This window comes from Echeneis naucrates, chromosome 12 (assembly GCF_900963305.1).
Source record: "Echeneis naucrates chromosome 12, fEcheNa1.1, whole genome shotgun sequence".
Lineage (NCBI taxonomy): Eukaryota > Metazoa > Chordata > Actinopteri > Carangiformes > Echeneidae > Echeneis > Echeneis naucrates.
In genome coordinates this window covers 993,381-1,007,885 of record NC_042522.1, presented here as the reverse complement: position 1 = coordinate 1,007,885, position 14,505 = coordinate 993,381, and the positions used below count along the sequence as shown (strand labels likewise).

The window sequence follows — 14,505 nt, the reverse complement described above, 5'->3', positions numbered from 1 at the left end:
CTGGAAACGGAAAAGCAGCAAAATATAAATGAATAATCTTTTCATTAGTAGTCCCCATACTCACAGCCACAATAAAATGCCCACTTATTATAATGTTAGAAATAGAATTTTATGTTTGACAGAATATACAACAAAATGGTGAATTGGGCCCCCATGAGAGGATGGCTGATATGCAAGTGGATTTTTAAAGTAATTTGATAAAACAAGAAAAATGACATTTATTTAATTTTAAATCATGTTGTCTTAATAAAAAATACGCATCAGCAGTGCTGTGACCTTGGGTCATAAGGTGTTTTGGGTCTCACAACATACACCGTCGCCCAGGTGAACCAGCTGGGGTTGATCAGCTTCTGACTTGCATCACAGCAGCATTTACAGATCAGCCCTCTTTTTTCTGCAATGTCAGACAACGTTAGATAACTAATTATGTAGAGCTGGCAACCAACCATCATCCAACATTTAGTCAGTGTTACCTTACTATAATCAGACGTCAAGCCAACGTTAGGTTTTTAACGTAAACCCAATTTTCAAATCCATATAATAATACAATTATAGTCAAATTTTTTAAAACGTTGTTCCAACGTCACACTAACTTCAGGTGTTTGCTATCGCTGGCAGCGATAAACCCATCAGAGAACAGTACGCAGTACACTTACCTCCGCCACTTTTTGTAATGCCGGTACATACTGTGCTTCGCTTTATATGTTTTATCATGCGCCTTATCTATGAAAATAGACCCGTTCAGTGATATTGCGCCTTATAATACAGTGTGCCTTATGGTCCGCAAAATACGGTATATACTAAATATCTGTGTCATATTGTAAAATGGAAAAATCATATACAAAGGCAGTTTCATTAAGTTTCCCTATCATAGAAATGGAAAGCAACCCATTTTAATTTTCTAAACCATGTATACTGAGATAATTGGATACATACTATGGCTGTTTTACTATTACAAATGACTCTTAGTTTGAAGGGTTAAGTGAATCTGTCATCACTTTTTCTGAAGTTTATGTTTTATTTGTATCCAAACTTTTTTTGTTGAAGTCATTGTTTTGGCGGTGTAGATAATGCTGACCGATCAACTGCTCAGGGGCAGTGATTATGCTGGGATAAATCAGCAGGTGTAAGGTACAGTTGTATAGGTACAGGTACAGTGCACTTTCCTGAGGTCATCCTCAGTAGGCCCAATTTCAGGGCCATTGTTGTTGATGAATGATTTGTCAATTACCGATGGGATCGACATCTGAAATTAAGGCAAGAACTTTGAGATTAAATTGATGATATTGAAAAAATATATATTTATTATCACATATAAAACCAGAAAACATGCAGGGTGATAAATCTGACAGGCTGTCACTTAGTTTCCATGATGAAAGCCTAGCTAGCTAGCCTAGACAAATCAAATCAAATTAGATTTATCTGTATAGTGCCAAATCATAACAAAGTTACATCAAGGCACTTTACATATAAAGCAGGTCTAGACCAAACTCTTAATAAACTGATTTAAAGAGACCCAACAGATCCCCCGATGAGCAAGCACTTGGTGACAGTGGCAAGGAAAATGAAGGAAATGGCATCAACAAAAAATTCTCAACAGATGGTAGTGTTCTAGAAAATGATAGAAATTCCATTTTACACAATTTGAAATTCTGATTATTGAAATACAAGCAAGTGTCAGCAAGTGCTATTTACTTGGTATTCTACATGCTTGGTAATGAACCTAACAAACTGAAGACGATGGCATCATCATCTCATTCTATTGTTTTTCATATTTTATTTTGTTTTTTTGCTCTGCCTCTTCTTGTTTACTCAAAATTCAGCTCCAAGCACGGCCCCAAAGGACTTGACAGTGATCAGTCGCGAGGGACGACCCCGCGCCATTTTAATTAGCTGGCAACCACCGATGGAAGCTAATGGGCGAATCACAGGTGAGGCCATACAGATACGCCAACACCCCAGGTTATTTTGATTTTGTGTAAGGTGCTGATTACTCTTCAGTTAACAGATTAATTGTCTGTCAAAAGACAGTTGATCAAAAATTATTATCTAACTACATCAGCACACAAACACATAATTGATATAGGTCTGTTATCGCTCTGTATATTCAGTGTATCACACACACACTTTCTTCCATTGTTGTTTTTCTCTTCCTCTGGGCAATCAACCTGGCTGTAAACCTGCCTGTTTTAACAAGCTCTGCTGCTCCTGCAACATCCCGAAGGACAAATCAACACCTTCAGGAGAGAAACACAAAGCACCAAAAACCAATATTTTTAGAATTCATGTTTTCTTTTTTTGTCTGTAGCTACAAAAAAAAAAAAAATATATATATATATATTTTTTTTTTTTACTCAGTCAGACTACATTCACTTGTAATTTCTGTCATTCCTTATTCTGTCATGAAATCTATGAATATGGTGGGTTTGTGTTAGCAAATGTGTTAATATTAATATTTTCTCCAGTCATCATCTACAATTGTATTTTTAGTCACAATGCAAAGATCTTATATCACACCTTGAATAGGAATATGGAATTCGGAACATATTTTAATGTCTCCTGATTTTTGTAGAAATTAATTCACAAGAAAGACATTATGTACTCCTGCAATGCATATTAATTATACCATCCTATTTCCAATTATATGTTCTTTTTACATTGTGACATGTTATTTGACAGGTTACATCCTGTACTACACGTTGGATAAGAACATGCCAATTGACGACTGGGTGATGGAGGCGATAAGTGGTGACCGGCTGACCCATCAAGTCGTCGATCTGAACCTCGATACAGTTTACTATTTCAGGATTCAGGCCAAGAATGCCAAAGGGGTTGGCCCGCTGTCGGAGCCTGTACACTTCAGGACGGCCAAAGGTCTATCATTGTGTATGTTTATGTGTGGTTGTTGTGAGCTGCTGTATCTGTAAATGTTTCCCTGTATTATAAAATTTCTGACCCTCTCTGTCTCTTTTAGTGGAACATCCAGACAAGATGGCCAATGATCAAGGTACACTTTTTTCCACCTTCTTGTCCAACATTTATGTGCATGTAAATTTTAAGGCGTGCATCTCTTTAAGGGATCTATATTTTCAGAGTAATTTCTCGTTATGACTCAAGCCTCAACAATTCACGCACAATTATAGTTATCATCAAACAATGTTTTATCTTGAAATAATTGTCATGTCCATTTCTCAGATTCACATCAGCCTTTGACACACATTTCATGCTAAAATCATCTACAGTACAGGCCAAAATTTTGGACACACCTTCTCATTCAAATGAATAGGAAAGTGTGTCCAAACTTTTGGCCTGTTCTGTAATTGAATTTGATCCATAAACCACCTTCTCATTTGCCATCGTTTCATCAGAGCTCAGAGCATGTATTCCAATCATCCTCAAATAGGATCCAATAATTGATAGATTTACCATTAAGGATATTTTTAAACATTTTATCAGGTTCATTTACATTTCATGATGTTGTTTGCTCCTAAAAGATGTGTGAAAGGATATGTTGACTAGACTGAACGTTTGTTGCTATATCTGAACTACATCATATTGTTCCTAGACAAATTCCAGCAGTCCCACACTTCGTGGGACTGCTGGAATTTGGTCGTATGCACAACGTGCCATAACAGCATCCTTTGATGGCCCAGGCTCCTTGTTCTGATTAAACCTTGTTAATCTATTCAAATTGATACTTAAACAGGATTTTTTTTTACAATAAATATTCAAATACATTTTTTGTCTAATAAATCTGTGTTTGTTCATGTTCATATTTTCATTACAGTGGACATGTTTGCAGGTCTGGTGGACCCACTGTATTATTGGCTTTTTAAAGCAATACAGCCATAACAATTTATCTAAGGATACTTACCAGATGTTCAGTTAATCCCAATTACAAGCAATGAAGACAGCATTATATGGATAATATTTATTGTTTACCTCTATCAGATCATATTTGCTGCCTTATAGCCCAGGGGCTGGTCCTGGTGCTGGTCCTGAGGCTGGCTGAGCCTCAGGACCAGCAGGACAGAGTGAAGGAACACATTATCTCCAGACTTTTATTATCCCCAGGTCCAGTGGACCTGAACACCACCAGTGTAATAGAAATGTGGAGGAGAGGTGCAGAGTGTCATATGAATAGGATTAATTAAAGCAGCTATTATAATTAAATGGAAATATTTGAAGCATAGCTACATGGTAATTGGTGAAGGGCCTCAGTCATTACAGGGCACTCCGACTCTTGGTTAAGACTGGATGAAATATGATGGGGAAGCTCCTCTATCATATAGGGATCAAAATTAGGTTAAACCTAATGCTTGCTTGTAATTTTTATGAATTTTAGGCAAATCTACTTTTACTCATTCCCATTTTTTGCCAACAAAGAACTTGATTGGAATTAAAGTTTTTTAATTTTGAAAATAAATAGACATAATGATAATCTGAAATATGAACTGCTATTTTCATAGCATCACAAAAACAAATGATATTGTATGTATTAATGGTAGTCTACTTGAGTTGGACAGTATGGACATATTTATTTTTGGATGATGCCCAACAAAGACACATAGGGGTATCAGGGTAAAAAACAAGTACTTAACTGGAATAACAATGCCAGCTATTACAGATTTCTTAATTAATTGCATGGATATTGATCTTGTTGAATATTTGTCCCATATTTCTCTAATTTCCCAGCTCTGCAAAAGGTTATTTAGAATATAGAAAAAAAAGTGAAAAGGAAAACATTAAGCAGGAGGATAGGTGAAAGGAAGGATGAGCCTGTGATGAAAATTACTTTAGTGTTACAAAGAGAATATGAAAATGGAGGAAGTTACTTCCAGGTCATCCAGGTTCTCTGTCTCAAAATAGTTTTGTAGGCAACTGGACTTATATTTATCTTAGAAGATGTTTGAAGACGTTTCGCCTCTTATCCAAGGGGCTGCATCAGTTCATGTTTGTTGGTCTACTAGTCTCGTCAGACTAGTAGACCAACAAACATGAACTGATGAAGCCAATTGGATAAGAGGCAAAACATCTTCAAACGTCTTCTGTGGCAGAAATAAGAGGAGAGCAACAGAGAGGGCAAGACAAGAGGGTTGTAATTATTAATGCAGACATATGAGAGGCAATGGAAAAGTGCTGTTTACCATATTTAAGTTGATCAAATTAACTCGTACATAATTACCACTCTGTTCTCTGGTTCTCTTATCAACTGCTGCAAGCAGCAACCAGAACAGCACACAAAGCTAACAAATGCTTGCAACTGTTTTCGTGTGCTGCAAGAAATCTTGCAGCAGCGCAGAGAACATAAAGAACAAGATAGTGACTTTGTAGCATTGTTGATAAATGTAGTCTTTTTTAAACAGAATAGGCTAAGAATAATTCTTAAACCAGTTCTCACTAAAAAGAAACTGTTACAATAGCAGGCGCCAACAATGTGTAAATCATCAACTTTCACAAAGCTACAGAAAATTCAAAGACAGCCAATTAAACTTATGCGCGTGTGCTTCAACTGTGGGAGAAATTTGAGAAGCAAGAGGGAACCCATATATGCACAGAAAGATCATGCAAACTCCAAACTAGAAAGTCACCAGGGCCAGGGTTCCAAACCAGAACCTTCTTGCTATGGGCCAGCTCTGCTAAGTGCTGAACCATCATGCTGCTGATTTTTCAGTTCTTAGCTATTGTCAGAACATCAAATTCTGCAGTCCAAACCAATTTTAAGATGAGGGTTGGGTATAATATGCAGAGGTTATTTGGGAGCTTCTGCTGAATCAAATGGGTTCTGTGCAGCTGGACCTGACTTAAGTACTGTGAAGAAATTCAGGCGTTGGGACACTGAACAGGGAGGACTCTGCTTATGTACACAAAATATACTGTGGTCCCTCTCCACATAAATCACTAGTGCGGAAAAGGAAGAGTGATGTTTACACCTTACTGTGAAGCTTCCACTGTTAATACATAAACACACTAACTCAAATATAGTTACATACTGTTTATTAGGGGTTTAACAGTATGCTAAAGTTACGATTTGGGTTGTAAATTGTACATTTTTGGTACGGGAATATGCTGAAAAACAGAAAACAAAAGAAAATGTGATCTTGTTTTTCCTGTTGAAATCATTAAACATAACACAATTCACCGAATAGAGGATTCTTTTTAGATAAAAATATACCTAATACCTAACATTCTTTGGCTTTACTATATGAGTGAGTCTTATTCACATGCTTAATTCTTCAATGTAGAAATTTTCTCCACTGAAGAATGAAAGAGTTGCCAGATGACGCCATCTGGCTCATCTTTACTAAACATTTGATTGGGTAGCTCAAGCTCAATGAGGCTGGTCTGTGCTACAATCAAGGTTGCTACGATGGCTCGAAAACAATATACAGGGCTTTTTGTTTGTGCTCTGTCACCCGGAGGAAACAAAGAATTGCGAGAAGTTCCACTTTGTTTTAGCACTGCAATATTTTCGGCACATTCAATACACAGGTGTATTCGTACCAAGCTGTTCAGTGCAGGGTGTCATATATAACTGTATAACTTCCAGAAAGTGTAGCAGTTGCATAGATGAGACTGCAACTATTCAATGGACACAAAATACTCTCTGTCTCTCAATTCAATACAACTTCAACAAGTTCAGTTCTCTTCCCTTTATTGACTTCCAGGTCGAGGGGTGGACCATGCTTACTGGCCATCTGACACCAACCTCATTGACCAGAGTGGCATCAAAGGTAACACACACATATTCATGCACTCTTTTTCACCGCTGATCGTCAATGAGTAATTTTACACTAAATTATATGACTTGATAGAGCAATGGAACCATTAGTGCCACTGCATTTGAGTTACACAGTTGTTTTTTTATCACTTAGTTTATTTTTGTACTTGTACTTTAACTCACAGCATCCTGACGGACAGCTGCGGTTAACTAATTTACTATCTATAAGCTTCACTTATCATATCTGAGGCACCACCAAAAAATATCCACTAAGGGCCAGTATCTTGACATCAACCAAAGCTAGAGGAAGAGCCTGGTTGCACCGAAATCACCAGTTATAGCAATAGTTTTTTTATTTATGAATGAATTATATGTAATACTTATGGTAATGAAAATGCAGTAATTATTTAAGATGCAGCCTAATGCTAATTATGCTTGTGCTAATGGAAATATGCCCACAATAATGTTAGCTATCAGTAATGCAATTTATAACTTGAAAGGTTAAATCACACATGGTCAAAATTGCTCCATAGTTATACTAATTATTCACTGATGTTAATACTGATAGTAAGACTTAAAAATTCAATTATTAAAAGAACACTAATATTCATTTTAATCCTGAAAGTTGTAGCAACATGTAAACTAATGCTAAAGGAAATTCTCCACTATATACTACATGCAAAACATTATGGCTAATATTAATTGAAACTGAAAACCGTTATTGTCATTGTCATTGTACAAAATTGTTGTTGCTTCTCCTCTTTGCATAATACAATCATTGATTCAAAAGAAAGAAGAGACAAGAAAGATAAAAATGAATAATAATATAATGATAGAAGAAATAATATATATAAATAAAAATATATATACACAGATAAGCATGCATCCATTGCACATGGTTGCAAATGAAAGTGACATCACTTGCAGACTGCTATGAGACTGTTTCAGGAATTGAGTGTTCTAATCACTAATATTTTGTAACAAAACCAAAACTACTGTTAAAGCTAACTATTCCTTATGGTGTTTCTCCTCTCATTTCTGTAAAAAAAAAAAAAAGAAAAGAAAAAGAACTGTCCGGTTACCCCTCCTCAACAGAAGGTCAGAGGTCAGGGTCTGGAGCTGGCAGTGATTCAGCTTCTCACTGAAGGACAATGATGTGTGTGTGTGTGGGTGGGTGGATGGATGGACTCAACGTTTGGTGGCACTGTTGCTTCTGCTGCTAAAGGCAATCATAAATCTGCTGAATCTCACCTCTGCCTTCTTCTGGTTTTATAGTGGGTCATCCAGGGCAAAGCCACTTTCATCAGCTCAACAGTATTTCATCTCTATTGCAATGTCCTCCTTTACATCACAGAGTTTTCTCTCTTTTATGAGCAGTTCTTCACTTTTATGTTCCTTCGTTGTTGCTCTACTTGATGTAGAGTACTAGATGTACACTTGTACATTTTAATGAAAGCCTTAAAGAGGGAATGACTAGGCTCAAGTTAAGTACAAATTAGAGGTAGCAGAGTGCTCCCGGAATACAGAGTTAGTAGTCGGGAGAGCCAACTTCAGTTTCACTCAAGTAAATTCAATGTGTCGCATTGTACAGTGGTCTTTGATCTCAAGGCGTCTTTTGCATGCGTCACAACACAGCGCTTGTTTGTGATACATGCTGTGTTGACATGTGAATTATCTGGCATAATAAGTGGAATTAGATATGTAATGTTTTCTCGCTCAGCAGGTGCTGCGCATGTGATTCGTGGCTGACTTTGTTTCTGGCTTTTTTGCAACAATGCTGTCCTATGGCCTTACAACTGTTGGTTTAGCACTTTGTCTATCATGACCTTACCTTTCTCAAGATAACTTGTTCCTTTCAATAATACCTGCACTTGATCACCACTCCAGACATAAGCTAAAAGTGATCGTTGAGCTGAAAGGGAATCCCCTCTGTCCATTTATCGGAGGTCAGGAACAGATTCCCTGAAAGATGAAGAGTCTTCTTCTTCTTTTCTTGGATGCTACCCCTGTAGAGGCTATTCAAGTGCCTAAGTGCCTTTTTCAAGCATGCTTTAACTCTCTTCAAAGTTCCACTCTCTGCTAAGTGCAATACTGAAATTCAGAGGTTATGACCTGATCCTAAACCATTCTACCCAACTAGTGACTGCAGAGCCTTTGTTGCAATGAAAGACACTTCCCAAAATTTCCTAGACCATATGCTTGGCATTGATGCTCCTGCCTCTTCTTTGATAGCATCTCCAGAGGAAGTTCATCACTGATGACCTCCTTACCAAGTACAAAAGTAATGCGAATGGGCTGAGTCTGGAATTGTCTCTTTTGCCTTGTCATAATTCTGTGGTTTAAATACACCAGGAGAGGGGAGCAAATCAGACACAGGTGTAACACAATAGGACCACAACAGAACACAAACTACAAAATAAAACACCGAATACATACAAATTAATGCATGGATCCTGGCAACAAGAGGCAAAAAGTGAACAGATGGAAGTGAGCAGATGGGCAGGTGACGATGAAGATGATCCAGAGAGCAGCCTAAAGCACACTTAGAACAAAATTAGGAAGTTTGTCAAAAATACCAAGACAATATTGCTGGTAAAGTCAGTTCATTTTTCATTTTTCTTAATCTTTCGCAGCCTTCGGTCTTCTCTCTCTCACCCACCATTCTACCCTTTCTTTAACACACTTCTTTTGTCTCTCCATCCAGACTTCATGGTCCTCCTGTGGTCTCATTTCTCTCTCTCTGTGCCCCAAGGTTGAGTTAATGAATGGCACAGTGTGTCATCAATTTCCCTTTCCCCCTTTATACATGTCATACACTCAGCCACACACACAGCGTGTGTATTGATTGGTAAAGCAGCAGCCTTCATTCTTTCATTAATCTTCTACTGCTTATCCATTTCCGGGCAGTGGGGGTTACTGAAGCCAATCCCAGCTCACATTGGACGAGTGCAGGGTACACCCTGGACAGGTCACTGGTCCATCACAGGGCCAACACACAAAGAAGAGCAAACACTCACACTCACACCTATGGGCAATTTAGAGCCATCAACTTAAACATGAATGTCTTTGGATGGTGGGAGGAAACCAATGCAAGCATGGAGAGAACATGCAAACATGGAAACATCGAGATCAAAAGCCTTAATCATCATCTCTGGTTTGAGTACATTGTGCTCAGCACCAGGCAGCCTGGTGTAACATTTCAGTAACATTTCAAATTATGTTACTGTAAGTTAGAAAATAATAACTATAATGTTAAATCAGAATACCGTAAAAATCTATAAATCCAATTTCATAAGACAGTCATTTCTCTGTTAAGGAAAATGCTACAAAGGTTGCCAGTGCTAAAATAAACTGCCTAGATGGTTTGAAATGCAATAAACATAAACAACAACAAAACATAACAAGATTCAAAAAAATGTGTGAAATTCTTTTTGAAAAATTTGACAGTGGCTTCTTTTTATAGGTACCTTTACAAAAAATTCACACTGGACTTATTTCCCCTTTATTTTCATGTGAAATAAACTAATATCAGGGCAGTTGTCAAACATAGGTTCTGTTAATTTTTTGAATGATAGCTATTAAAAATTTCAAAAAATTTCAAAAAATTCAAATTGTTGTTATTTTAATTAATTTTACTCAAAAGTTAATTACCAAACAAGATCTACCTTTTGTTCCCTAAACTGTTTTGCGTGTCTTTCAGAGTCGCCCATTGGACAGATGCATCCACCTCACGGCAGTGCTACGCCTCAGAAGAACAGTAACCTCCTGGTCATCATCGTGGTTTCCGTGGTAGCTGTCACTGTTGTCGTGGTTGTCATTGTTGCTCTCATCTGCACCCGGCGCTCCTCAGCCCAGCAGAGGAAGTATGATATTTAATTTAACTCTATGACTCTATGCCAGGGAAACAAGGCAGATGATAAAAGTACCTGCTCTCTTGTTCTCTTTGTTTTCTGGGTTTTTTTTGCAAAAGTTAAGGTAACCTTCTGATACAATGTCTGTAGCATCTTTCACAGATAAACGATGGTGTTCAGCACTGAACACAATGAAAATTACTTACATTTGGCTGCTCCACAATAAAAGCCATCACTCGTTTCACCAGCTTCATGGTTTTAGTGGGAATTAGCAGGAGCAGGATCTAATGTTGTCATTAGCAGCAACATAAAAAAGCTTTAACTTCAGAAAGTGACACTTAACATCTTAAATTCAGGTTGGCAAAACTAATAATTTAAAACTAGTGACTTTGTGTTTAGTTTGTGCAAGTATGTGTTTCATTACGCAATCTTTCTCAGTGCAACAATATCACAACAAATAAAGACAGACGTAAAGGGACACTCATCAATCACAACATCAACAGTTGATGGGCATCATGGTTGATGTGTTAGAGTTATAACTAAGTCATTATTTCAGTCAAAATTTGTTTATAATCCAATTCATGACATTTCCATTCCAGTTCCACTGGGTGTGATCTTGTTTTTTTTATTATTTTTAGTTTATCAGTTTTGAGACAATATTGTTCAGGATTATTTCTCCATCCATCGTGTCTCTGCAGATTATTGAGCACAACAAACAATGTTGTTTTGATGTCCACTGACATTAGTCTGTTCCTCTTTTTTACATGCCTGGTGACTTCCTGTATTTGTGTATCTCATCCTGTTTGCAGGAAGAGAGCAAGTCACAGTGCCAGTAAGAGGAAGGGCAGTCAGAAGGACCTGCGACCCCCTGACCTCTGGATCCATCATGAGGAAATGGAGATGAAAAATATGGAGAAACCTCCCAGTGTTGCCCCATCTGGACGTGATTCACCCATCCAGTCCTGCCAGGACCTCCCACAGGTTGCACTTAGCCAATCAGAAAGCCAGATTGGCAGCAAGAGCAGCCACTCGGGTACAGAAAGGATTTTCATCAATTCGCCCCATTATTTGCAATTTAAATGATGAAATGTTTCCTGTGTAACCACTTTTATTATCAACTTAATTTTCCACACCTTTAAAACTGTTTTCAAATGTTTTTTTAAGTGCATCCATGCAGCTTCTAACTTTGATCTAAAGCCAATGTTCTGTGTATTAGCCTTGGCTTTTATTGCTGTTGGCAAAGTAAATGCAACATCAACATTTCCATAATGTTGAGCAGACTGAGAAGCTCTCCATGGTTAAATATCTGCACACTGCACATACATAGTTTTCATTCATTATTCCTAACTGATTAATCCACTTAATTGCACACCTTCATGTATATGAATATGTCTTAGGTAAAGATATATTGTGTCAACCTCTCACACAAAAAAACAAGAATGACAAACTCCCCATGTGCTATAAATAAAACCAACCATCTGCTTGATATCCTTTATGTGCTGCTATTTTTGTATACTTCTGTCAAATTCTGCACACAATATAATTTTCTATACTTTTTTTTGATGCAGACATTTTGCACTTCATCTCGGCACTGTCCACTTTGCACTTTCCCGGCTCTGGGATTGATAAAAGCTTATCTTAGTTAAATAATTTCCTACAGTTAAAGACTTAAGGTTAAGGTAAAAAGTGTTGGAAGTATTTCAGTATTCTTTTGTTTTGCTGTTGCAGGTGCAGATGGAGATGAGGCCTCTAGTAGCATCTCAACTCTGGAGCGTTCTCTGGCTGCCAGGAGGGGAACCCGAAGCAAAATGATGATTCCTATGGATTCACAGCCAAACAACACTCGTAAGTAGTGAAACTTTGTGTGTTTTTGTAGAGCTCTTTCGAGATGCCTAAGTTTTGGAGTCATTCATGGGTGAATCAGTCTGTTTTGTTTCCCGCAGATGAAATTTGGAAATTGTCATTTTTGTAACCTTCTTTTTCTCTTATATATAAAAAAACATTTATTTGTTATATATATGTTTTTATTCTTTTAAGTACAACATATGCCTGGGGACTTAAGTTAGTGGTAGAGCATGCATGCGCTGCATGCAAAGGCCCCACGTTCCAACCCCAGCTAAAAGAATTGCTTATGTTGGTCCCAAGCCTGGATAAATGGGAAGGGTTGCGGTAGGAAGGGCATTCTCATTCTATGATAGCTATTCACTTTAGCCTACCTGGTTACTGACATGTATGAATTTGTTCCAATGGAAAGGTAAATTAAACATCCATCCCATACCTACATAGCTAACATTAACTTTCTTGCTAACGTCAGCTAGCTCTCCTCACCAGTAATAACAGCATTGGTCATGTAACTGCTGTAACCACGTGAATAATGATAGAAAGACCCAAAGACCCATAAGTATGAGTCGTGAATGAATCATCACTGAGCACTGAGCCTGCACTGTGGCCAGTGAATGAGAGACTCAGGACCTGAAGACCCTATTTTATGAGTTGTGAATCAATCAGTCATTTCTACACTGAAAATATGCCTGAAAATATGCCTGCTCGAGAAAATCCTGGGAAATCCATATATGCGGAAAACGTGAAGTAACATGATCTCTGCCATTTCCTTGGTAGTGGGTAAATTGGAGCTAAGCTGTTGCAGAGCAGCCTGTACAGCAGCTATGTGTTGTGAACCTCAACAGCACCGAACATGCAGGTAGAGAAGGTGAAAAGAAAAAAATGAGAGACAAACATGGTTCTTTTGACCAACGGGTGACAGGTGAGCAGTGAGGTGTGAGCCCAGTGGATCACCTGGGCACATAGCAACGGGAACAAACGAGCCATTTTCTGGGCAACAACTAGGTGTCGGGCCCTCACCATTTGCTTGCTTGACATCAGATTCTGTTTGCTAGGACACTGCTACAACCACACAGTTTTGTGGAAGGATGGATTCAGGCTCCTCGGCAACAGCTGTGATAGACTAGCGACCTGTCCAGGGTGTACCACGCCCTCTCCAGGAAGGTTGGCTGGGATTGGCTCCAGCACCCCCCACGAACCAGAAACCGAAAAGCGATAGAAGATGGATGCATGGATGAAAGTCACTCTTTTCAGCTTTTCATTCCCTTCTTGGATTTGAGAAGGGAATGAATATGCCTTCCTCAGATTCAACTTGGTGAAAACCTTCACCTGCTGAAAGTGATCAAAAGCTGTTGACATAAGGGGCAGAGGAAACCGGTTCTGCATTGAGGGGGCTGTAATCAATGCATTGTTGGAGGGTCCTGTCTTTCTTGGTGGCAAAGAAGAAGCCTGCACCTGCTAGAGATGATGACAGACAAATCAATCTTGCCTGGAGAGACGAGTCGATGTACTCTTTCATAGCTTTCTTCTCCAGTCCAGAAATGCAGGGGCACCAACAAGCCCTGAATCTGTTCTTACAATGGGACACGTGATATGGATCTGCTTCATTCCAGCTGCTGTCAATGACCATGGTGTGGAAGCGAGTCGAGAAAAAAGTAGCAAATTAATGAATGTTTATTTACAAAGTTTGACTCAAACTCACTCTTCGAGGAAACAAATGGGTGCGAAATGAATAGCAAAAGTAGTAACAAGAGACTCAAGCAAATAATTGGAAATTACTATAGAATTAGAAACAAAAGGTGCAAGACAATGCTTGGAGAAAACTAGGCGAAATATCAGTGCAAATCACAAAGCTTGACACAAAACATCAAAGTAACAACAAAAATCGGGAAACTAGACAAGGCAAAAAACATGGACGTAACTGTGAGATGGCTTAGTTCTACAGCACAAGACATGATGAACTGGCACAGGACAGGACAAAGGGAGATGCAGAGGAAAGGCAAAGCAAAGGAGAGTGGGAATTTCAAAATAAATCATGAAATGATGATACAACAACACTGAGTTTCAGGACATGACAGTTGCCTGATCCAG

At 38.3% G+C, this 14,505-nt stretch overlaps 1 protein-coding gene across 1 annotated transcript in view; it reads left to right on the top strand.

Annotated features, from left to right (window-relative positions):
- Positions 1-14,505, top strand: part of dcc (DCC netrin 1 receptor) — a 193,744-nt gene that overhangs the window by 147,635 nt on the left and 31,604 nt on the right. Inside the window, exons 19-25 of the mRNA XM_029516393.1 lie at positions 1,824-1,931; positions 2,680-2,874; positions 2,975-3,007; positions 6,669-6,734; positions 10,422-10,584; positions 11,382-11,605; positions 12,301-12,417. Coding sequence (XP_029372253.1) covers positions 1,824-1,931; positions 2,680-2,874; positions 2,975-3,007; positions 6,669-6,734; positions 10,422-10,584; positions 11,382-11,605; positions 12,301-12,417 — 906 coding nt within the window. The remainder of the gene's footprint in view (positions 1-1,823; positions 1,932-2,679; positions 2,875-2,974; positions 3,008-6,668; positions 6,735-10,421; positions 10,585-11,381; positions 11,606-12,300; positions 12,418-14,505) is intronic.